Consider the following 24185-nt stretch of genomic DNA (forward strand, 5'->3'; position numbering starts at 1 on the left):
TTGCATATCTAAAACATACACTTCCTATTTAATCACTGTCATTTTAACAAGTTAATATATGGATTTGTTTTTAATTGGGGTGAAACAAATATTCTATTGAGTTCCTTTTAAAACTGAGATAACACATGCAATATTTAGTGCTTCCCAGGTGGGGCTAGTAGTAAAGGACCCTCCTGACAATGCAGGAGACATTAGATACAGGTTCGATCCCCAGGTTGGGAAGATCCTCTGAAGGAGGGTATGGCAACCCACTCCAGTATTCTTGCCTAGAGAATCAACATGAACAGAGGAGCCTGCGGGGCTACAGTCCGTGGGGTCACAAAGAGTCACACATGCACGTGTGCACATGCAATATTTATTGCATAAAATATTGGAGAAGTACTGCAAATTTGATATTAATTTTTAACATTAGAATTTAGTTTCTGGACATATCTTTTATATACAGTTAGTTTAGTTTAAAAAATTATATTGTATTATACAATAATCTGTGGTCATTGAATAAAAGTTCTACTACCCAGAGACTTATGACCACGGTAACTTGTGGTATTCACATCTTCTTTCAGAATACACATCACTCACATACATGAATGTAAAGCTATATAATCCACATTTGTACCCACGTACAAACATGTAAGCAATATGCTTCAACAAAAATGAAATTGTACTATATTTACTACTTTACAATTTGCTCATTATTACACAATATCATGTTTCTCAACAAATATCAATCTTATTAATTTTTCTGGATGAATAGAATTTCACTAAATATTCTATAATTTATTAATCCAACTCTTGTATTAATACATACATCTTGGGTACATCACTTATTACTTTTATTTTTTTGGAATAAATTTTCACTAGTAGAACTGCTGAGCAAAAAACTGCTTGTTTGTTTTCGTTTTGTTTTCAAAGTATCCAGTGAAAAGAGAACCTTCTATCTTATTAGTTAATAGTTTCAGAGCTTCCAATGACTTTGGCAAATGAGAAACAGAATGCTTTATTTCATGCCATATGGGATAGAATGGAGAGAGCGAGTTTTCTCCCAATATTCACAGATACAGGGACTCTTAAAAAAATAATTTTAGTTGTTCTTCCCTCAGCCTAAGAGAATAAAGCTGGCTGAACCTAAAATTTACATGACATTTCTGTGAACACCGTCCTCATTTCTCACCACCTCTTTTTCAGCTTTGCTGAAAGATGACATCACTCAAGCTGTAGCATGTGCAAAGAAGATTGTTAGTCAGCAAGGCATTACAGCATGGTATGTTATTTTTTTTGTTTTTGTTTTCCATACAGTGTTAAGATGTAATTGACACACAGTACTTCATAAATTTAAGGTGTACAGCATAATGACTTACGAACATCATGAAATGATTTTCACAGTAAGTTTAGTGAACATCCATGATCTCAATGGATACAAAATTAGAGAAATACAATGTAATACTGTTAAGCAATTATCCTTCGTTTAAAAATAATTTAAAAAAATTAAAGAAACAGAAGAAAAAAATTTTGTGATGAAAAATCTTGTGATTTACTCTCTATTTTCATATGTAAGACACAGCAGTGTTAATTATATTCATCATGTTGTACATCACATCTCCAGTGTTTACTTACCTTATAATTGGAGGTTTGTAATACTTTCCACTGCTTTCATCCAATTCTCTACCCCTCATCCCACCCACAATACCCACAATTGGTAACCACAAATCTGATTTCTTTTTCTGAGTTTGTTTGTGTTTCAAGTATAATGGGCCTTCAACACTATGTAAGTTCCCTTCACAGAGCAAGGTATGGGTTAAGCATTAAAGGAGAGATGTGGGGTCTTCCCTAGTGGTTGAGATTCTATGCTTTCAGTGCAGGAGGAGGGGGTCTGGTACCTGGTTGGGGAACTAAGATACTACAGGCCATGTGGTGTGGCCAAAAAAAGGTGTGTGTGGGAGGCCAGGGAGTGGTTTTATCCTACTGTTATGAGAAAAGTGTGGGAATATTCCCTAAGACCAAGGGACTTGAAAATTGAAAATCTAAAAAAATTAAGATTTATGCTAAACAGTATATTACATAGAAACAATCTACTTTAACCTCAATTTATTTTAAGGACTTCTAGAGTTTTTAAGTTTTTCCACACTACCAATTCCTTGTCAAATCTTGAAATTATTTTTGAAAGTAAGTAAATATGGAATACACTTCACAGTTGTGTTGTGGACTACACAAGACTTAACATTTGTGTTCAGCATTCTGTGCTATAGTCAGGTTTGTGGAGCTGTGACGTCCCTGGTATACATATCTCCAGTTAATAAATAGCAATATTTGGATCTGTCTGTGGCTTGTATGTCATGTACTGATAAACTATTTTGTTCTCACAAAGGATTTGAAGTATGTATAATGCAATGAAGATATGTTTCAATCTTATTATCATTTGTTTCATCTTTTTCTACAGGGTGGCATGGAAAACCAAGTGTCGAAACAAAGATCTCACGAGTTATGTTAAGGGTTGCGGAGTGTAACTGGCGTTTTCGTCTTCAGCTCATTTTCTCTTTTTCATATTAAGGAAATAATAGTTGAGTAAAAGGTTATACTACCACTCTTTCAAACAAATAATGTTTTTACAGAAGCAGGAGCATGTGGTCTTTCTTCTAAGAGGCTTGATGTTTACCTCACGTGTTTATTGATTGATATTAGGCCTACAACATTTTTCAGCTTGCTAACAGAACTAATGCTGGTGAATATTTGTCTAAAATCTTCATTATCAAATGTATCTCTAGTACATTTAGTTCTTAATCAAAGAGATAACCCAGACTTAATCTTGAATGATATAAGTACTCCCCAATATTCAACAAAATATAACAGAAGAATATCTTTAAGCAAATTGATCTTAGGCAAATTCCCACCTGTGTAGGCATGTGAACTTTCATCTGTTCAGTCAAAAAGAGCAGAACGTCAAATGGCTAAAAATGAAAACAGCTCGATCAAGAGTTTTGTTTTCATAAGTGTGACCTTTGGTTTAAATGTTTTCGTAGAAATGTTGCATTTACACAGCTTTTTAAAAATAAATTCACAATTTATACATCAACCTATTTTAGCCTTTGCAAAGAACTCATTTGTGCATCTTGCTGATTCTGAAGGAATATAAAGAAGGATTAGATGAGCTGTTGATTTTCCTCAGTTTTATTAGCTTAAATTCATGCATTATGACTAAATTCAGAGGCAGATGAGTTTGCAAGCACTGAATTAATTGCTATTAAACCGATGTGAAATTATGCATGTTGTAAAAGAAAAACATTTTCATTAAAAGCTTTGCAGTTCATACTTTGTCTTCCTTTGTTTAGACCCATTTAATGTCTCTGAAGAAACACGTATGTATTGGGCAAATGATCTGACACTTAGTATTTCCTACATTCTCATCTGTACTGAAACAGGTGGATACTGCTAGAGAAATCCATAAGCATGCTGATATCTCACTTAATGTTTTAAATTTTTAATCTTTTTTGGCTGTGCCACACAGCTTCTGGGACCGTAGTTCCTCAAGAGGGCCTGACTTCTTACTCTAAACAGTGAAAGCACAGAGTCCTAACCATGGAACCACCAAGAACTTCCCCTCACTTAAAATTCATAAATACAAATCTCAAACGGGCCCTCAAGTCTACCTGGTCATCAGAGTCACTTCTCTGAAATCCTTCTGTGTTGGTGTCCTCACTCTCAAAAATGACTGTCACTATTTACTTCTGTCTTTTCAAAGTCCCAGCACACACACCAACCACTGGCCTTCCATACTCTTCTCTCAGCAGATGACCTTACAGTCTGTCTTACAGTCTTAAGTCATTTGTCAGATGATATTACACTGACAGAACAAAAGCAACCTCATACAAAATCCTCCCCTCCTGGCCAGTGTAATAGAGCTAACATCTATCCCTGGGGCCACCCTCCCTTCCTTCCCCTTTATCACTGGGATGAAGGGCCTCTGCTCCTCAAATGGCAGTGTCTCCAAATGCATCTTCATCACAGCCCTCTCACTACTCCAGTTTAGGCTGAGGGTTTCCTGCATACCGAGTTTCTCCCTCTTTGCTGGATCATCCCCATCACTGCATGAGCTGCCCTGGTAACGTTTCATCTTACAAGGAACTCTCTGTAGGCTCTACATAACCCTCTAACTGCTGCGGCCAGTGCAGCAGGTAGGGATCGAAAGTGGTCGACACACAGTTTGGGAAAAATAAACTAGAGTCAGAATTAAAGTCTTAAAGATGGGACCGGGGGACTCAAGACCTCTTAGATCAAGAGCCCTGTTCTTCAGAGCCACATCACTTTTATTTAGTGTCTTGGCAAGCAGAAAGTATCTGTTGTGCGACAATGAAGTCAGTCTCCTGTGTCCACGGTCATGTCTCCCATTTTATTGATTACTTTAAACTATCTTTGTTATTTTCTTTTACAAGGGGTATTGTCTAGCTGGAGGTCATAGACCCGCATATGGAAAACATCCTGGGAAAACATCTTGGTGTGTGCACAAGCAGCGATCTGAACTTGCACTGACCTGGTGTTCCAAGGTCCACACTATGTTTTTCCTCAGCTTAGCAAGCATGATGACCCCAACTAATCAACCTGATGTACTTTTGTTTGGGTTCTGCTGTATTGCTATATTTTGCTTTTATTCTTTTCCCATGGTGATTTTCTCATGGCTTAGCCAGAGCAACAGGTGGCTGACTATTAACCCCTGCAACCAACTACAATATTGTCGATTCCCTTTTATAACAACACTTCTGGGATGAGATATCAATATTCACCCACTCCATGTCCTCACTTCCCTTTCTCTTTTCATCTATTCTTAATTTGACTGCTGTCCTCACTCAGCTGAAAACGGCTCCAACATGACTCCTCCCAGGATGCCAGTTCTAGTGATCACCTGATTTCTGTTCATCCTACTTGATCTCTCAGCAGCATTTGACAGAGTGAACCACTTGCTACTTCTGAAAACTTTTTCTTCCTCAGCTTCTCCTGCTTTATATTCTGCCTCACTGATGGTTTCTTCTCAGCCCCTCTTGGCTGGCTGTTTCTCTGCTGATCGATTTTTAAATGTTGCAGCGCCCCAGGGCTGAAGCCTATAACCATTTGATAGACATGTTTTACCTATTCATATATTTGTCTCTTTCAAAATAGAGTGTTTCCTACTTTTTGAAGTGCTTCCCTGATAGCTCAGTTGGTAAAGAATCCACCTGCAAGGCAGGAGATCCCAGTTGGATTCCTGGATTGGGAGGATCTGCTGGACAAGGGATAGGCTACCCACTCCAGTATTCTTAGGCTTCCCTTGTGGCTCAGCTGGTAAAGAATCTGCCTGTAATGTGGGAGACCTAGGTTCAATCCCCAGGTTGGGAAGATCCCCTGGAGAAGGGAAAGGCTATGCACTCCAGTATTTTGGCCTGGAGAATTCCATGAACTGTATAGTCCATGGTGTCACAAAGAGTTGGAAATGACTGAGCAACTTTCACTTTCCTTTTTGACGACTGAAATAATTTCAGTTTCCCACCAAATTTGCAAGTACAGTACAGGGTTTTATGTTTCCTGAATAGTTTGAGAATACACTGCCAGCATGGTGCCCAGTGGTTCTGATTTCTTCAGTGTGTAACTCCTCAAAACATCATCCAAACCAGGAGGTGAACACTGACAAATTAGGACCACCTAATCATTTGATCCTATGCAATTTCATCAAGTATCCCATAAATCCTTCTTAATGAAAAGGTCTAATTCAGAATCAAGTGTTACTATTTGGCTGTCATGTTTTTCAGTTTCCTTCAATCTAGTTCCCTTCATCTTTTCCTTGACTTTTATGACTTTAACCCTTTTGAAGACCTCAACCAGTCATTGTGTAAAATGGCCTACGGTTTTTCTGATAGTCTCTGGAGTAGATTAGGTTATGCACCTTTGACAGGGATACCACAGATGAGTTATTGTGCTCTTCCTGGTGCATCCTTTCAAGTGACATGCAGTTCTGAAATGATCTACTACTGATGATGTTTGCATTGGTCATTTGATTAAGGTGATGTCTGCAAATCACCTCCACTGTGAAGTATTTGGGAGAGGGGGAGGTACTTTGAGAAATTTTGTTCCACAACAAAATTTCAGTTTTTATATTTACTTATTATATCAGCATGGGCTTCCCCAGCAACTCAGTGATAAAGAATTTGCCTGCCAATGCAGGAGACGCAAGAGACATGGGTTTGATCCCTGGGTCAGGAAGATCCCCTGGAAAAGGGACTAGCTATATGCTCCAGTATTCTTGCCTGGATAATTCCAAGGACAGAGGAGCGTGGTGGGCTACAGTCCATGGGGATGCAAAGAGTCGGACATGACAGCGCACCTGCAGGCATGCACACATTATATCAGTATGGACGCCTGGTTTTCTACTTTACTCCAATTACAATGAATCAGAATTCATTGCTATCATTTATTTTGATGTTCATATTGTCCCTGATTTGGCCATGAGAGTCTCTGCCAGCTAATTCTGTCATTTTGACTTGTCCCCATCATTCTTTGGGCACCTGTTTGTTTTCTGTCACAGGATGTTCTAAGAGTCACCTTGTTCTTTTCCTCCTTCAGCCTGGAATCAGGTATTTTGCCAAAAAGTCCTTATTCCTCACAGAGGACAATGATATTTAAAAAACTAAGCACCAAAAAAAAAAAAACACAAAAAACTAAGCACCAGGTAGTAGAGTATCAGTGTTACCGGGTTTCATCTATGGATAGAGCTGGAGTATGTATGTATTTACATAATTTTATCTATTTAAACTGAATTTATATAATACCTCCTATTCCAATCTCACACCACAAGGTTAATTTTAGTTATTAACTAAATTTCCTTTTCTATGTTGGTAACTCCATAGTGTGACAGTGAGAAACCGAGCTCCCACTGTCTTTAATATCTTTAAACATATCTGAGCATATGCAAAGATTTGATCAAGTTGCCTACATGTAATCAATCTTTTAACACTGCCATACTATGGAATAGATGCTTTCCACTCAGTCGTTGATACCCCTCATTGGGTCACCTCTTCTTCCACATCTGGACATCTTCTATACTGTGTTATACCACTAACACATCATGTTTGGCCACTGTCCTTACAGGAAGGTGGGCATAAAATTTTTACTCCTGTTTACATCCATATTCTAAACACCTATAACAGTGCCTATAACCTGATACATGACCAATAAATACCAGTTGATTGAATCAATCTCTCCAATTATTTAGCATATTCTCCCAAGCTGGGCATTTTGAGAGCTTTCTTACTTTCTCATCCCACATGATTCCAGTACACAGCTTCTGAGGCTCCAACGGTCAGGTCTCAAGTCTATGTGACCAGCCATGGGAGGAGAGATTAGTAAAAGCTGGCCCAAGAGGGAAAGCAATGTCTGTTAAAGATTTTGCTTAGTGTTTTTTTTTTTAATTGACTTTTAATTCCTTTACAATGCTGTGTTAGTTTTTGCTGTGTAACAAAAGTCCAGGACCAGATGGCTTCATGGGCAAGTTCTAACAAACATTCAGAGAAGAGCTAGCACTCATCCTTCTCAAACTTTTGCAAAAAATTGCAGAGGAAGGAAAACTCCCAAGCTCATTCTATGAGGCCACCATTACTCTGATACCAAAACCAGACAAAGATATCACCAAAAAATGAAAGACCAATAAATTTTAAATTAAATCAAAATTAAAAGACCAATATCACTGATGAATATGGACACAAAAATCTTCAACAAAATAACTAGCAAACAGAATCTAACAATACATTAAAAGAATCACACCAGGATTGTGGGATCCCAGGAATACAAGGACTCTTCAATGTACACAAATCAATCAATGTGATATACCATACTAACAAATTAAAGAATAAAAACCATAAGATCATCTCAATAGGTACAGGAAAAGCAGTTGACAAAATTCAACACACATTTATGATAAAAACTCTCTAGAAAGTAGGCAGAGAGGGAACATACCTTACTATAATAAAGGACATAAACAACAAACCCATTGCAAACCTCATTCTCAATGGTGAAAAACTGAAAGTATATCCTCTAAGATAAGGAACAAGACAAGGATGTCTATTCTTGCCATTATTCAACATAGTTTTGGTAGTCCTAGCCACAGCAATTAGAAAAGAAAAAGAAATAGAAGGAATCCAAATTGGAAAAGAAGTAGTAAAACTGTCACTGTTTGCAGATGACTTGATATTATATGAAGAAAATTTTAAAGCTATCACCAGAGAACTACCATAGGTAATCACTGAATTTGGTAAAGCTGCAGGATACAAAGTGAATGCACAGAAATTTCTTGCATTCCTGTACACTAACAATGAAAAATCAGAAAATGAAGTTAAGGAAACAATCCCATTTACCATTGCAACAAAAACACACATGAAAAGATGCTCAACATCACTAATTATTAGAAAAATGTAGATCAAAACTACAATAAGGTATCACCTCATATGCTCAGAATAGCCAGCATCAAAAAACATCTACAAACAATAAATGCTGGAGAGGATGTGGAGAACAGGGAACCCTTTTGCACACTGGTGAGAATGTAGACTGATACAGCCATTATGGAGAACAATATGGAAGTTCCCTAAAAAACTAAAAATAGAACTACTATATGATCCAGCAATCCCATTACTGGGCACATGCCATGAGAAAACTGTAATTCTAAAAGACACGTGCACCCCAATGTTCACTGCAGCACTATCTACAATAGCCAGGACACGGAAGCAACCTAGATGTCCACTGACTGATGAATGAATAAAGAAGATGTGGTACATATATACAATGAAATGTTACTCAGCCTTAAAAGGAACAAAAATAAGTCATTTGTAAATAAGTGGATGGGCCCAGAGTGTGACATACAGAGTGAAGTCAGAATGAGAAAAACAAATATCATACATGTATGTGGAATCTAGGAAAATGGCAGATAAATCTGTTTGCAGGACAAGAACAGAGACACAGACATAGGGAAAGGACCTATGGACATGGGGGTGGGATGGCAGTGAGCTGAACTGGGAGATCAGGATTGGTGTATGTGCCCTGCCATGTGTAAAACAGATACCTAGTGGAGACCTACTGTACAATGCAGGGAACTCAGCTCGGTCCTCTGTGGTGACCTAGATGGATGGGATGGGGTGTGAGGAAGGGCCATGAGGGGATATATGTACACATATAACTAGTTCAGTTTAAAGTACAACAGAAACTAATACAACACTAGAAATCAACTACATGCCAAAAAAAATTTAAATAAAAAAACCCAGATTTAAATTTTAAAAAGCCCCTTTTACTATGGAAAATCTGTAGCATATACAAAAGTAGAGAAAATAATTCCCATGTCACATTGCCTAGCTTCAAAAATTAAACATATGGTCTATTTTGCTTTATCTATGAGCCCTATTCCCTCTGCCATCTCCCATTCCCCAGGTCATTTTAAAGCAAATCCCAGGAGATTCCTAAACTCATTTGAGATCCAGAACTTTATGATTTCTGAGCTTCCCATCCTGCTTTAGAAGAACTTTCCAACTCCAGAAAAATATTTACTCATTGTTTTCTAGCTAGTACCTGTCTGATCTCATTTTCTTTGGTTTCAACCTTAAGAATATGTGAAGTGAAGTCGCTCAGTCATGTCCGACTCATCGCGACTCCATGGACTGTAGCCCACGAGGCTCCTCCATCCATGGGAGTTTCCAGGCAAGAGTACTGGAGTTGGGTTGCCATAAGAATATGAACTATAACTATTTTCTTAAAATCAAAGACAAGGCTTCCCTGGCAGCTCAGTGGTCAAGAATCCACTTGCCAATTCAGGAGACATAGGGTGTGATCCCTGATCTGGAAAGATTCCGTTTGCTGCAACTAAGCCCATGCACCACAACTATTGAGCCTGTGGTCTAGGGCCCAGAAGCCCCAACTACTGAAGCCCATACACACCCCAGAGCCAGTGCTCCACAACAAGAGAAGCCACCACAGTGAGAAGCCTGAGCACAATAACTGGAGAGTAGCCCCTGCTTTCCACAATTAGAGAAAAGCCCTAACAGCAACAGAGACCCAGCACAGCCCAAAATAAATATAAAAATTATAAATAAATATATTAAAGAGCAAAAACAAAAATCAAATTGGAGATATGTAGAGTAATGCCAAGGAACAGGTACCTGAAATGACTTCTACAAGAAATTTCAAATATCTGTTCTTTAATATCCCACCCAACAGGACTTAACACCAGAATTTTCTTTCCATGTAATGAATGGTTAGCAAGATTCTTAATTCACTGTTTCACATTCATGCCACCTGATGTTCATAAGTACTCTTTAAATTTCCCCAATTAGTTAAAGGATATTTGGGGAATATTTAGGCATGAGCATCAGTAAAGTAATGCTCAAAATTCTCCAAGCCAGGCTTCAGCAATATGTGAACTGTGAACTTCCAGATGTTCAAGCTGGTTTTAGAAAAGGCAGAGGAACCAGAGATCAAATTGCCAACACCCAATGGATCATCGGAAAAGCAAGAGAGTTCCAGAAAAACATCTATTTCTGCTTTATTGACTATGCCAAAGCCTTTGACTGTGTGGATCACAATAAACTGTGGAAAATTCTGAAAGAGATGGGAATACCAGACCACCTGACCTGCCTCTTGAGAAATCTGTGTGCAGGTCAGGAAGCAACACTTAGAACTGGACATGGAACAACAGACTGGTTCCAAATAGCAAAAGGAGTACGTCAAGGCTGTATATTGTCACCATGCTTCTTTAACTTATATGCAGAGTACATCATGAGAAATGCTGGGCTGGAGGAAGCACAAGCTGGAATCAAGATTGCTGGGAGAATTATCAATAACCTCAGATATGCAGATGACACCACCCTTATGGCAGAAAGTGAAGAAGAACTAAAGATCCTCTTGATGAAAGTGAAACAGGAGAGTGAAAAAGTTAGCTTAAAGCTCAACATTCAGAAAACTAAGATCATGGCATCCGGTCCCATCACTTCATGGCAAATAGATGGGGAAACAGTGGAAACAGTGGCTGATGTTATTTTTTGGGGCTCCAAAATCAATGCAAATGGTGATTGCAGCCATGAAATTAAAAGATGCTTACTCCTTGGAAGGAAAGTTATGACCAACCTAGGTAACATATGAAAAAGCAGAGACATTACTTTGCCAACAAAGGTCCGTCTAGTCAAGGCTATAGTTTTTCCAGTAGTCATGTATGGATGTGAGAGTTGGACTATAAAGAAAGCTGAGCACTGAAGAATTGATGCTTTTGAAGTGTGGTGTTGGAGAAGACTCTTGAGAGTCCCTTGGACTGCAAGGAAATCCACCCAGTCCATCCTAAAGGAGATCAGCTCTGGGTTTTCATTGGCAGGACTGAAGTTGAAGCTGAAACTCCAATACTTTGGCCACCTGATGGGAAGAATTGACTCGTTGGAAAAGACCCTGATGCTAGAAAGGATTAGGGGCAGGAGGAGAAGGGGATGACAGAGGATGAGATGGCTGGATGGCATCACCGACTCGATGGACATGAGTTTGGGTAAACTGCGGGAGTTGATGAGGGACAGGGAGGCCTGGCGTGCTGCGATTCATGGGGTCGCAAAGAGTCGGACACAACAGAGCGACTGAACTGAACTGATCAGACAATTAAAAATGCTGAGGCTTTATATATGAGAAGTATTACTGTGGCAGAAAGATGGTCTGAGTCACCTTGCTCGTTCACTCAGCATCTAGCTATAATCCCTTAATCTCTTATCTATAAAATAAGGATAGCAACACCTACCACACTGCTTAGAAAAATGAGACTTACACTTTGATCTTCTTTAGAGAGCTGCCTAGAGTAGTACCTTAGTTAGCCTCTGTCCTCCAAGGAGCCAACAGCCCTGCCTCTTAGTGGGCTTGCATTTCCTGGGCTCTGGACATAGCATCCTTGGATCTATGACAGCTACCCATCCTCTCAGCTTGTCCTAGGTCTTGCCCTTGACCTGTCTTCTGGAACTGATCCTGCCTTCCAATTCTGCATTTCTCTCAATACAGGTATAACCTCAGGCAATTCTAACTTAAAATCATAATGATATTTAACCTGCTCATAATGTCTATATAGGCACTCTATATGGTATTAGAGATAAAAAGTATTTCCTTCACTTTTCCTTTATTCTATCAATTTTGATGAAATCATAGAGAAGATGAGGAATTAAGTGCGTGCCAAATGGCATAGCACAGGTCTGAATCAGGTCAGGATGACCTCTGACAGGACACAGGCTTTAATTACAGATTTGAAGGGCACATATGTAAATTATACTGTAGACTTTTGGGTGGATATCTTTTTCAGATTAAGAAAACTTTCTTTTCTTTTCTTCCTAGTATACTAAGAGTTACTATCATTACCAATGCTAATCCCAATCAATACTTTCTTGTACAACAAAATAATCACAAAATTTTTCCCCTTTATAAAATTAGTGTGGAAAGTAATATTAAACCAATATTCTGCTATATCTTAAACTCAATTTGTTCACATGGTAACTTTTTTATATATTGAGTTAGTTCAGTTCAGTTCAGTTCAGTCGCTCAGTCGTGTCCGACTCTTTGCGACCCCATGAACTGCAACACGCCAGGGCTCCCTGTCCCTCATCAACTCCCACAGTTTACCCAAACTCATGTCCATTGAGTCAGTGATGACATCCAACCATCTCATCCTCTGTTGTCCTCTTCTCCACCTGCCCTGAATCTTTTCCAGCATCAGGGTCTTTTCAAATGAGTCAATTCTTCCCATCAGGTGGCCAAAGTATTGGAGTTTCAGCTTCAGCATCAGTCCTTCCAATGAACACCCAGGACTGATCTCTTTTAGGATGGACTGGTTGGATCTCCTTGCAGTCCAAGGGACTCTCAAGAATCTTCTCCAACACCACACTTCAAAAGCATCAATTCTTTGGTGCTCAGCTTTCTTCACAGTCCAACTCTCACATCCATACATGACTACTGGAAAAACCATAGCCTTGACTACACGGACCTTTGTTGGCAAAGTAATGTCTCTGCTTTTTAATATGCTGTCGAGGTTGGTCATAACTTTCCTTCCAAGGAGTAAGCGTCTTTTAATTTCATGGCTGCAATTACCATCTGCAGTGATTTTGGAGCCCAGAAAAATAAAGTCAGCCACTGTTTCCCCATCTATTTGCCATGAAGTGATGGGACTGGATGCCATGATCTTAGTTTTCTGAACGTTGAGCTTTAAGCCAACTTTTTCACTCTCCTGTTTCACTTTCATCAAGAGGATCTTTAGTTCTTCTTCACTTTCTGCCGTAAGGGTGGTGTCATCTGCGTATCTGAGGTTATTGATATTTCTCCCAGCAATCTTGATTCCAGCTTGTGCTTCCTCCAGCCCAGTGTTTCTCATGATGTACTCTGCATATAAGTTAAAGAAGCAGGGTGACAATATGCAGCCTTGACATACTCCTTAACCTATTTGGAACCAGTCTGTTGTTCCATGTCCAGTTCTAAGTGTTGCTTCCTGACCTGCACACAGATTTCTCAAGAGGCAGGTCAGGTGGTCTGGTATTCCCATCTCTTTCAGAATTTTCCACAGTTTGTTGTGATCCACATAGTCAAAGGCTTTGGCATAGTCAATAAAACAGAAATAGATGTTTTTCTGGAACTCTCTTGCTTTTTCGATGATCCACTGGATGTTGGCAATTTGATCTCTGGTTCCTCTGCCTTTTTTAAAACCAGCTTGAACTTCTGGAAGTTCACAGTTCACGTATTGCTGAAGCCTGGCTTGGAGAATTTTGAGCATTACTTTACTAGCGTGTGAGATGAGTGCAATTGTGTGGTAGTTTGAGCATTCTTTGGCATTGCCTTTCTTTGGGATTGGAATGAAAACTGACCTTTTCCAGTCCTGTGGCCTGCTGAGTTTTCCAAATTGGCTGGCATATTGAGTCCCTCACTTTCACAGCATCATCTTTCAGGATTTGAAATAGCTCAACTGGAATTCCATCACCTTCACTAGCTTTGTTCGTAGTGATGTTTCCTAAGGCCCACTTGACTTCACTTTCCAGGATGTCTGGCTCTAGGTGAGTGATCACACCATCATGATTATCTGGGTCGTGAAGATCTTTTTTGTAGTTTCTGTGTATTCTTGCCACTGGTTCATGGGGTCACAAAGAGTCGGAGCGACTGAACTGAACTAAAGTCTGTTATAGTGTTTTTTAAAAAAAGAACAGAGCTGCCTAACTGGACACGTTTTCTTTTATTATTCTTTGTCTTTACTTAATGAAGTAATTAATCTTTGGAAAATATCCTCTTCCTCTTGTAGAAGAACGGGGAAATAGAAATCAAGACCTTGTAGAAGATTTTTTTAATTTTTGTAATTTTAAACAAAGTTTGACAGGGGACTGTTTAAAAATTTTTTCTTGAGATAAAATTCACACAGTGTTCATTGGGAACATTTTAAAAATGTACAACTGAGGAAAAACTACAAGTGAGAGTTTTTAATATATGTACAAGATTATTGAATCATCACCACTAATTCCAGAACATTTTATCACCCCAAATGGTAATTCCCCATCCCCATCCTAAACAACTATTTTTTGTTGTTGTTTTTAACAGATTTCCCTATTCTGGATATTTCTTATGAATGGAAATATAGTGTGTTTCCCACGTGATGCTAGTGTTAAAGAACCTGCGTGCCAATGCAGGAGATGTAAGAGATTTGGGTTTGTTTGATCTGTGGGTTGGAAAGATCCCCTGGAGGAGGGCCTGGCAACCCACTCCAGTATTCTTGCCTGGAGAATCCTGTATAGAGGCAGGAGGAGCCTGGCGAGCTACAGTCCATAGGGTCACAAAGAGTCGGATGTGACCGAAGCAACTTATCATGAGTACATACAGCTTGTGGCTTTTGTGTCTGGCTTCTTTCACTTTGCCTATATTTGCAAGATTCCTCATTATGTAGTACAATTAATACTTACTTACTTTTTTCTGTATGTATGCTATTCTACTGTTTATATATATTACTTTTATTCATTTGTTCATCAGTTGATGACTATTTGGGGTTTCTTTTTTCACTCAAATGCATGAGTGAGTGAGTGACTGAGAGAGAGTCACTCAGTCATGTCTGACTCTTTGCAACCCCAGGGACTGTAGCCTGCCAGGCTTCTCTGTCCATGGAACTCTCCAGGCAAGAATACTGGAATGGGCTGCCATTTCCATCACGCATAATTCTGCCTCAAACATACAGGTATATTCAAGTTTTATGTGAATATTTTCATTTCTCTTGGGTACACATCTAGGAGTGTACTTGCTGGGCCATTAGAGCAACCAACTCTTTGAGGAATTGCCAAACCAGTTTTCAAAGTGGCTGCACCATTTTACACCCTATCAGCAATGTATGAGACTTCCAATTTCCCCACGTCCTCACCAACTTATTTCTGTTTAATTTAAAATTATAGGCACCCAGGGCTGACCTGGTGGTCTAGAGATTAAGAGTCCACCTGCCAATGTAGGGAACAGGGGTTCCATTCCTGGTCTGGGAGGATCCCACATGCCGCAGAGCAACAAGGCCCATGTGCCACATCCACTGAGCCAGCATTCTAGAACCCATGAGCCACAACTACCGAAGCCCGCATGCCTAGAACCTATGCTCTGCAACAGGAAAAGCCATTTCAGTGAGAAGCCAATGTACCTTAGCACAGAGTAGCCTCCACTCACCACAACTAGAGAAAGCCCTTGCACAGCAGTGCAGGCACAATGTAGGCAAAATTAAAAATAAATAATCCTAAGCATCATGGTGGGTGTAAAATGGTTCTCTGTATACTTGGGTTAAAGGAGATCTACTTGGATTAAAGCCAACATAGAAGTAAGAGTTGACAAATGGCAAGACTAACTCATGACAACGTATTTGGTACTCGTATTTTACCATGCATAAAGTCAGAACTACCTCCACGAACTTCAATTTTATGAACACATTCTTTGGGGGTAATCTAACTAGGCTCATGGAGGGATGCTCTCCTATGTCACAGTTCAAATAGAATGGGACTTTCCCCTCATTCTTTTTCTGATCTATCCCCTGTCCTGCTCACATCCACATGGTGAGCCCTCTACTTTTGAGTCATCTAATTTGAATAGTAGTGGTGATTAATTTTTAAGGCCATGTTGGCTGTCCCCTCTTGGCGGCCTAGGAACAACAGCAAGTAGGAAACTATTTTGGAAATCATGTAATATTAATATGTTAGAAAGCTCCTAAAAATGGAAACCATGCTTGTGCCTAATGCAGATACACGCTTGTGCCTTCTGTAGAATGATACCTAGCCACTCTACTTACTTTTTATCTGTCTGCCCTGATGGATTGTTAATTTTTTTCCCTGATGGGATGTTAATTTTTACTTTGTCATTTTATGTTTTGTGTTGCAACCTGTATAAGCATTATGGAGGGTGTACAAAGCTCTCTCTGTGGTCTAAAACTGCTGCCAGAGGACCTCTGCAGGGTTCGAGATGGCACTTCTAGTTGTGCCAGGCATCACTCAACTTTCCCCTACCTCTTACCCCAGGCCTGTGGTGTAAGGTAGGGCCTGGGGATAGATTAGAAAAGAGAATGGGGGGAAAGTCTGACTCTTTGCAACTCCATGGACTGCAGGGCGCCAGGCTTCCCTGTCCTTCACTATCTCCCAGTTTACTCAAACTCATGTCCATTGAGTCAGTGATGCTATCCAATCATCTCATCCTCTGCCGCCCCCTTCTCCTCCTGCCCTCAATCTTTCCCAGCATCAGGGTCTTTTCCAATGAGTCAGCTCTTCCCATCAGGTGGCCAAAGTGTTGGAGCTTTAGCATCAGTCCTTCCAATGAATATTCAGGGTTGATTTCCTTTAAGATTGACTGCTTTGATCTCCTTGCTGTCCAAGAAGTTCTCAAGAGTCCTCTCTAGCACCACAATTTGAAAGTATCAATTCTTTGGTGTTCAGCCTTCTTTATGGTCCAACTCTCACATTTGTACATGACTACTGGAAAAATCACAGCACTGACTATATGCACCTTTGTCTGCAAAGTAATGTCTCTGGTTTTTAATACACTGTCTAGGTTTGTCATAGTTTTTCTTCCAAGGAGCAATTGTCTTTTAATTTCATGGCTGCAGTCATTGTCTACTGTGATTCTGGAGCTCAAGAAAATAAAGTCTGTCACTGCTTCCACTTTTTCTCCTATTTACCATGAAGTGATGAAACCAGATGCCATGAAATCGTTTTTTGAATGTTGAGTTTTAAGCTAGCTTTTTCACCCTCCTCTTTCACCCTCCTCAAGAGCTCTTTAGTTACTCTTCACTTTCTGCCATTACAGTGGTATGATCTGCATATCTGAGGCTGTTGATATCTCTCCCAGCAATCTTGATTCTAGCCTGTGCCTCATCCAGCCTGGCATTTCGCATGATGTACTCTGCACAGAAGTTAAACAAGCAGGCTGACAGTATACAGTCTAGATGTGGTTGTACCAATCAACATTGCAGAAAGGTTTCCTTTTGTCCACATCCTTGCCAACCTTGTTATTTCTTGTGTTTTTGATAATAGACTTTCTAACCCATATGAAGTGATATTGCATTATGTTTTTGATTCACATTTCCTTGATGATTAGTGATATTGAGCATGTTTTGTGTATCTATTGGCCATCTGCATGTCTTCTTTAGAAAAATATCTACTTAACTCTTCTGCTCAGTTTTAATTGAATTTTATGCTTTTTTTGGCCACTGAATTACATGCGTTTATGTACTTTTGATAAAAACAAAAATATATTTTGGACTTATCAGATACATAATTTTCAAATATTTTCTCCTATTCAATAAACTGCCTTTCCATTTTGTTGATGGTTTCCTTTGCTCTGCAGAGGATTTTTAGTTACTGGTTAGTGGACTTTTTTTAATGATGTGCAAGAGCTGTTTATGTATCAAAGAAAAGAGTCATGTGGGGTATGAATACACTATTTCTTCATGGTATGTCTGTCTATAGACTTTTTTGACAATGCTGCTTTAGTATGTGGAAATTTTTATCTTCCTGTTCCCCCTCAACCCCCCCACATCAATTAAAAACATATGCAGAGTAAAGACACATTGTTAGATGCTGGGTGGGATACAGCAGATACAGCAGAGGTAGCAGACAGATAAGAAGGAAAAATGCATTACAGTGTCATGAGGTAATCAGGGAGCTAAGAGAGCAGATAGGATTCATACCAAAGAGCAAAGGGTGTGTGTGTACATTAAGGAAGGCTTCTTGGCAGTAGTAAAATCTGAACTGAGTTTTAAAGAATAAGAAAGAAATTGGATGAAGTGGACATAGCAGGCCTTGGAAATAGTACAGAAAGATTTGGGAAACAACAAGGACTGCCTGAGTGTAACAAGTAGTTCTAAATCTAGTCAGGAAGACCTGATTTTAACTCATTTGTCAGAGGATTGCAGTCACTATATATATGGATTTTTGTTGTTTGATTTAGTCACTACACTTTATTTTTGACAAATCAGAAGATTCTAAAGGGTACCATATGTTGGAAGAACTGGGTTAAATAGCAATGAGATCCTAGGGGAAAACGTTTAAAAACTTCTTTTAGCTTATTTTAGTTTTCTGCTTCTGTAGATTAAATGCTTATACATACACTATATATGTATGTATATATGTGTGTATGTTTATAAATATATATAAAATGTTTCAAATTTCCAAATGAAGCCTCAGTTTACAGCAAATCAATTCAAAGAAGCATTGTTATTTTTGCAAAGTCAATATAACTTACAATGTAACTGGACTGTAAGGCTTTTTAAAAAGAGATACAACTCTGTATGTTGGTTAAGAATCTAGACTCTGTATGGGTTTAAATCCTGGCTCTGCTGAGTAACTTGAGGCAAGATATCAAATCTCTCTATGTAAAATGGGCTAACCTTCCTCCAAGGGTTGTTAAGGGTATTCAATAAGTTAAGAAATGTAAAAGCACTTATTTAGTACAGGTAAGCTCTCATTAAGCATTCCCTATCACTTTAGTTATTCCTTGTGAAGCAGTTTCAATTAAAACCTAGATAATTGGTGCTTAAGTAGATTTCCACAGGTTTACCAATAAAAACATCTTTATAAACTTTTAATGTTGCTTTATAATGAGCAATCTGCATCCTGACTATTACTCTATCTAAAAATATTAAAATGTTTTCAGAACCTAAGTTCTGAGGACTGCTCAGGAGTCCTGGCTCTATCACTAACTCATGTTAACTTCTACAGGCTTCTTACCAATCTATGCTAAATAGTAGTAAGCACTCAATAAATCTGATATTATTATCAAATATTGAGTATAATGCTCTCATACAGGCAAAAGTGCACCTATCTATTTTAGACCATTAATTAACATTCCCAAATTGCTTTCCTAAAAGGTCTACTCACAAACAATTCATGAGAACACAGGTTTCACCACATCCTTAACAGGCACAACTATGAAACAATTTTTGCTTATCTGATACAAATATAACCACCCATTATTATTTGTTTTGCATTTTAAGAATTACTACAAAGGTCAAATACTTTCCTTTTCTATTTACTAGCCATCTCTTCTTTCATCTGTCTATCCGTGTCTTTTGTCCATTTATCAACTGCAGTTTAAAACTTTATTCTGTTTTTTAAATTTTTTGTTTTAAAGATATTAATCCTTTCTCATATTTTCTAGAAATTTCTTTTTTTTTTTTTTTTTGGCCCTTTGAAATGTGTAAGCTATACACATCTTGCAAAAATTTTTCTGGTCTTTCTTTCAATATAATTTCTTCTAACACCTCAAATTTAGAAGTCTGCCCTAGCCAGGACAGACAATCATTTCTCTAACTTTTTTCAATAGGTTAATAGATTTTAAAGAAACATTTAGGGACTCCCCCAGCAGTTCATTGGTTAAAACTGCATTTCCAATGCACAGGGCATGGGTTTGACTCCTGGTTGGGGAATAAGATCCTGTATGCCATGTGGTGTGGCAAAAAAAAACAAGAAAATCCAAAACAATTAACTATCATTAATAAAACTGGAATCTGTTTTGGTAAGTGCTATGAATCACAATCTAAATGAAGTTTTCTTCTCAAAAGTTATCAATTTTGCCAATAGCATTTACAGAACTACTTTTTTGTTCCTTATGAATTCGACACTGTTGAGAAAATAACCTGAAGATAACACAAAACATACAATTTACTGATAAAAAACTTCTCAAGGTTATAAAGCTCCACACATAAGCTTTCCTACATCAAAATTAATTTGTAGAAGTCTTTCTCTAAAAACACACTTGTGTCTACTATTATACATATATAAATTAATGATATTAGTTTTGTTGAAAACACAGAAATGTGGGCACTTGAATTTTAAAAAGAGAAATTTCCTCTATGAATTGGGCACATTTCATAGTACAGGAGAAGAATACCTATAATGGAGAGAAAAAGACCAACAAAAAATTAAAACAGCATATTACTAGTGCTTTTTACCTTTTCCAAGGGATAATATACACTTCTGCTTTATGTTCACAACAAAGTAGGCCAAGTAATTATATTTTCAGATGTAGAACATGAAGCATAACTCTTTTTAATGGGAGTGATGTGAAATTTTAAATGACTACCAAGTGGCAATTATAATCAGTATTCAGGTCATTTAACTCCTAGTCATGGGTTTCATGAAACAAAACACTACTATAACCATTAATGGTTAAACAGCAATCTCTTTCTCCCCTGCATTCTCATCCTCTCACCCCTTTTACTGGATCACTTTTTTCAGCCTACACCTACACTTACTGGTCTACTTCCCCCAGAAAACACTGGCCTCTGGACCCCAAATCCTGCTCATCCTACTGCTTCCAGGGCTACTTTCCCTTTACAGGTCAAACTCCAAGACAGACTAGTCAATAGCACCTGTTTCCAGTGTCTCATCTCATTCTCTCTGGATCCACTTCAACTGATCATCTGTCCTTTCTATTCTTCAACTGCCCACATTAAGGTCACCAAAGAATTCCACATTGCGATCGCCTATTTCTTGGCCTATCAGAGGTACTGGACACAGTTAATGACTGTTTTCTGATGAACCTTCTTCACTTGGCTCTAGGATATTATGTGCACCTAGTTTTAAACCCTCCATACTCACTGTTCTTTCCTAACTTCCTTTGCAGGTCATCTTCTTAATCTTTAAATGTTGGGAAAGTGCAGGGCTCAATCCTTGCTGCTGCTGTTGCTGCTGCTTAGTCGCGTCAGTTGTGTCCGACTCTGTGCGACCCCATAGACGGCAGCCCTCCAGGCTCCCCCGTCCCTGGGATTCTCCAGGCAAGAATACTGGAGTGGGTTGCCATTTCCTCCTCCAGTGCATGACAGTGAAAAGTGAAAGTGAAGTAGCTCAGTCGTGTCCGACTCTCCGCGACCCCATGGGCTGCAGCCTACCAGGCTTCTCTGTCCATGGGGTTTCCCAGGCAAGAGTACTGGAGTGGGGTGCCATTGCCTTCTCCAATCCTTGAACCTCTGTTTATCTTCACTTACTCTTTTGATGATACCATATGGCCTCACAATTTATAAATCCATCTATATATTCTCCTCCAAATTTAGATCTTCAGCCCAGACCTCTCCTTGAATACCAGACTTTTGAGTACAATTCCCTTCTCAGCATCTCCACCTACAAGTCTTATAGGCATCCCACATCCATCATGTCCAAAACTTTACTCCTAATCTTTCCCCATGAAGCTGCCCCTCCCAGACTTCCCATCTTTATGAAAAGCAACAATAATTTTTTTTTGTTTCCTTCTTCAGGCCCCAAACCTTAAGAGTCATGCTTTGTATTAATACATCGCCTTCTCTCACATCTTATCAAACCATCAGCCATTATTGTATCTTCAAAACAGAACCTCCATTGCTGTCCCACTGGTACTACCCACAATTTGATCACATCTGGATGATTGCAACAGTCTCCTAACTACTCTGCTTCTACCCTTTCTGCTTTATAGTCTACTCTCAACATGGCAGCCAGGGTGATTGATCTTTTGAAAATGTTACTCTTATAATGTCACTCTGCTTTTGCTCAAAATCCACAAAAAACTTCACATCTCCTTCAGTTTAATAATCTAAAGTCCTTACAGTTACCTATAAGATCCTGTTTGAGCTGGTCCTCTATTAACTCCTTTGGCCTCGTCTCCCACTCTGTGGCCCCTTGTTCCCTCTACTTTAGTCACACTGGCCTTCTTGCTGTTCGTCGAATATGCCAGGCCTGCTCTTACCTCAGGACCCTGTCCTTGCTGCCTCTCTACACATAACATTCCTCCCTCATGCAGCTGCAGGGCTCATTTCCCCACTCTTTTTGGTATTTGCTCAAATGTCACAATTTCAGGAAGCATTCTCTGACCTGATATTTAAACCTAACAGTCTCGCACCAGAAGTGCTCCAACCCCTGCTTTAGGTTTCTCCATGCCATTCAATCACTGCCTTACATTTTATTGTTATATTTATTGAGTAATTCTCTTCCTTACACTGGAATGTAAGCTCCAGGAGGACAGGGCTTTTGTCTGGTTTAGACACTGCTCTATCCTCTGAAGCTAAAACAATGCCTGGCATATTACTGGTGCTCAATATCTATTGTAAGCAAATAATGAAAGATCAAAGGAACAACTGAATAAATGGTGACATAAATGTCAACATGGGGTTGGTAAATAGGTTTCATCTTGAATGACAAATGCAAATGATTGATACAGATGTATGAAATGTTGTGCACAAAGAGAGACACTAGTCACAGTACACTAAAGTATAATTATGTTCTGCAAGGTTCTTCACACCGATCGTTAGCAAAGACTAGTACACACAGAAAATGACAGAGTGACAGGTTAAGCAACATTAATGACAAGCTACACTTAAATGGAATTAGTGAATAAAAGACAAACTATTTCAGAGTGTGTGAGCAGCTGTCTTTTACCGATTTGAAAGTTGGCCTATTCTGAGAACTATTTAAAGCATCCTTCTAACCTATTCTTTAGTAATACATATTTTGTTTTCTAACTCCTAAAAATTTTACCTGTATATAATAAAAAAACTTAATAGTCACTCATCATACAATTCTTTCACCATCACTGAATACATTATTTCTCAGGATTAACTATAAACTCATGGCACTTACATTCTGTTTCATGCTTATAGGCTCCTAAGGTAAGTTGACGAGATGTTGTCAATAATTGTTGCATCATTGCTGTTGGGTCTTGAAATATCTAATGGGACAGAATGGGAAAACAGCCCGGTAACTTCAAAGTCTACAATTGAAACTGCTTTAAAAACTCTCATTATAAAATCTTACCATTTCATCATAGAACTCTGAAACCACTGTTTTTTTCCCCCAGATTGCACTGGTGTCTGACTGAAACAGCTTTAATACATGATATAGTGTTGCTTGTGAAATAAAAAGATATGACATCCGTGGATGGTTTTTATCATCATCAAGCAAGATGATCATTTCTCTAACTGATTTACAGTTACAGAAGTAACTGAAGTAAAGCAGTAAACCTACCAAATTCAGGATCTTGTCTCAACTATAACTTACAGTGGCAGATCACCTGAGCTCTGACTGTACTTTTATTTTCCTATTAGGTATTACTATCTATCCCTATCTATTCAATCTGCATGTTATAAAGAGGGTAAGTGAAGATTGGCTACAAAGCATCTCCAGAGAGTGATTATATATATAAAAAATAAGATATGGCTATGCAAATTAAACTGGGAATCACTAAGACAAAAAGTCTTTTACTTACACAAATGAAATTTGCTTAACTGTGACAGGTAACGTTTACAAATTCACTGTGAGGAAAAAAGATTTGATACTTTCAAAAGGAATGATCAATAATAAGATACTCAAGTTTTAAAGGACAAGTTAATTTCTCTGGTGTAGTATTAATAATAAGATTATAACATAAGTAGCATAATAAACGGAGAAGGCAATGGCAACCCACTCCAGTACTCTCGTCCGGAAAATACCATGGACGGTGGAGCCTAGTAGGCTGTAGTCCATGGGGTCGCACAGAGTTGGACACGACTGAAGCAACTTAGCAGCAGCAGCAGCAGCAGCATAATAAACGAAAAGTTAGCCACTGATAATTCACTTCAGCAAGAGCAACCTCTCTTCAAAATACTTGGAAACAGATATAGTAAGACATCACTGGAAAAGCTTTGCAGCACAACATATGATTATTTGAACAAAACA

At 38.7% G+C, this 24185-nt stretch overlaps 1 protein-coding gene and 1 long non-coding RNA gene across 5 annotated transcripts in view; one reads left to right on the forward strand and one right to left on the reverse strand.

Annotated features, from left to right (window-relative positions):
• LOC145545373 (lysozyme C, tracheal isozyme) overlaps window positions 1-3304 on the forward strand; it is a 55242-nt gene extending 51938 nt beyond the window's left edge. For all 3 annotated transcript variants that reach the window (XM_081589775.1, XM_081589774.1, XM_081589776.1), the window contains 2 exons: window positions 1186-1261; window positions 2438-3304. In XM_081589775.1, coding sequence (XP_081445901.1) covers window positions 1186-1261; window positions 2438-2504 — 143 coding nt within the window. In that variant the 3' untranslated portion in view covers window positions 2505-3304. The remainder of the gene's footprint in view (window positions 1-1185; window positions 1262-2437) is intronic.
• LOC145545378 (uncharacterized) overlaps window positions 1-24185 on the reverse strand; it is an 85332-nt gene that overhangs the window by 50191 nt on the left and 10956 nt on the right. The window contains exons 2-3 of one of the 2 annotated variants that reach the window (XR_014082033.1): window positions 21105-23199; window positions 20150-20394 (exon numbers count right to left, since the gene is read on the reverse strand). This is a non-coding gene — a long non-coding RNA (uncharacterized LOC145545378). Of the gene's footprint in view, window positions 1-20149; window positions 20395-21104; window positions 23200-24185 lie in introns of those variants that run through there. The other variant, XR_014082032.1, reaches the window with a different exon arrangement.

Source organism: Giraffa tippelskirchi, chromosome 4 (assembly GCF_054371585.1).
Source record: "Giraffa tippelskirchi isolate mGirTip1 chromosome 4, T2T-mGirTip1v1.2.pri, whole genome shotgun sequence".
NCBI classification, from domain to species: Eukaryota; Metazoa; Chordata; class Mammalia; order Artiodactyla; family Giraffidae; genus Giraffa; species Giraffa tippelskirchi.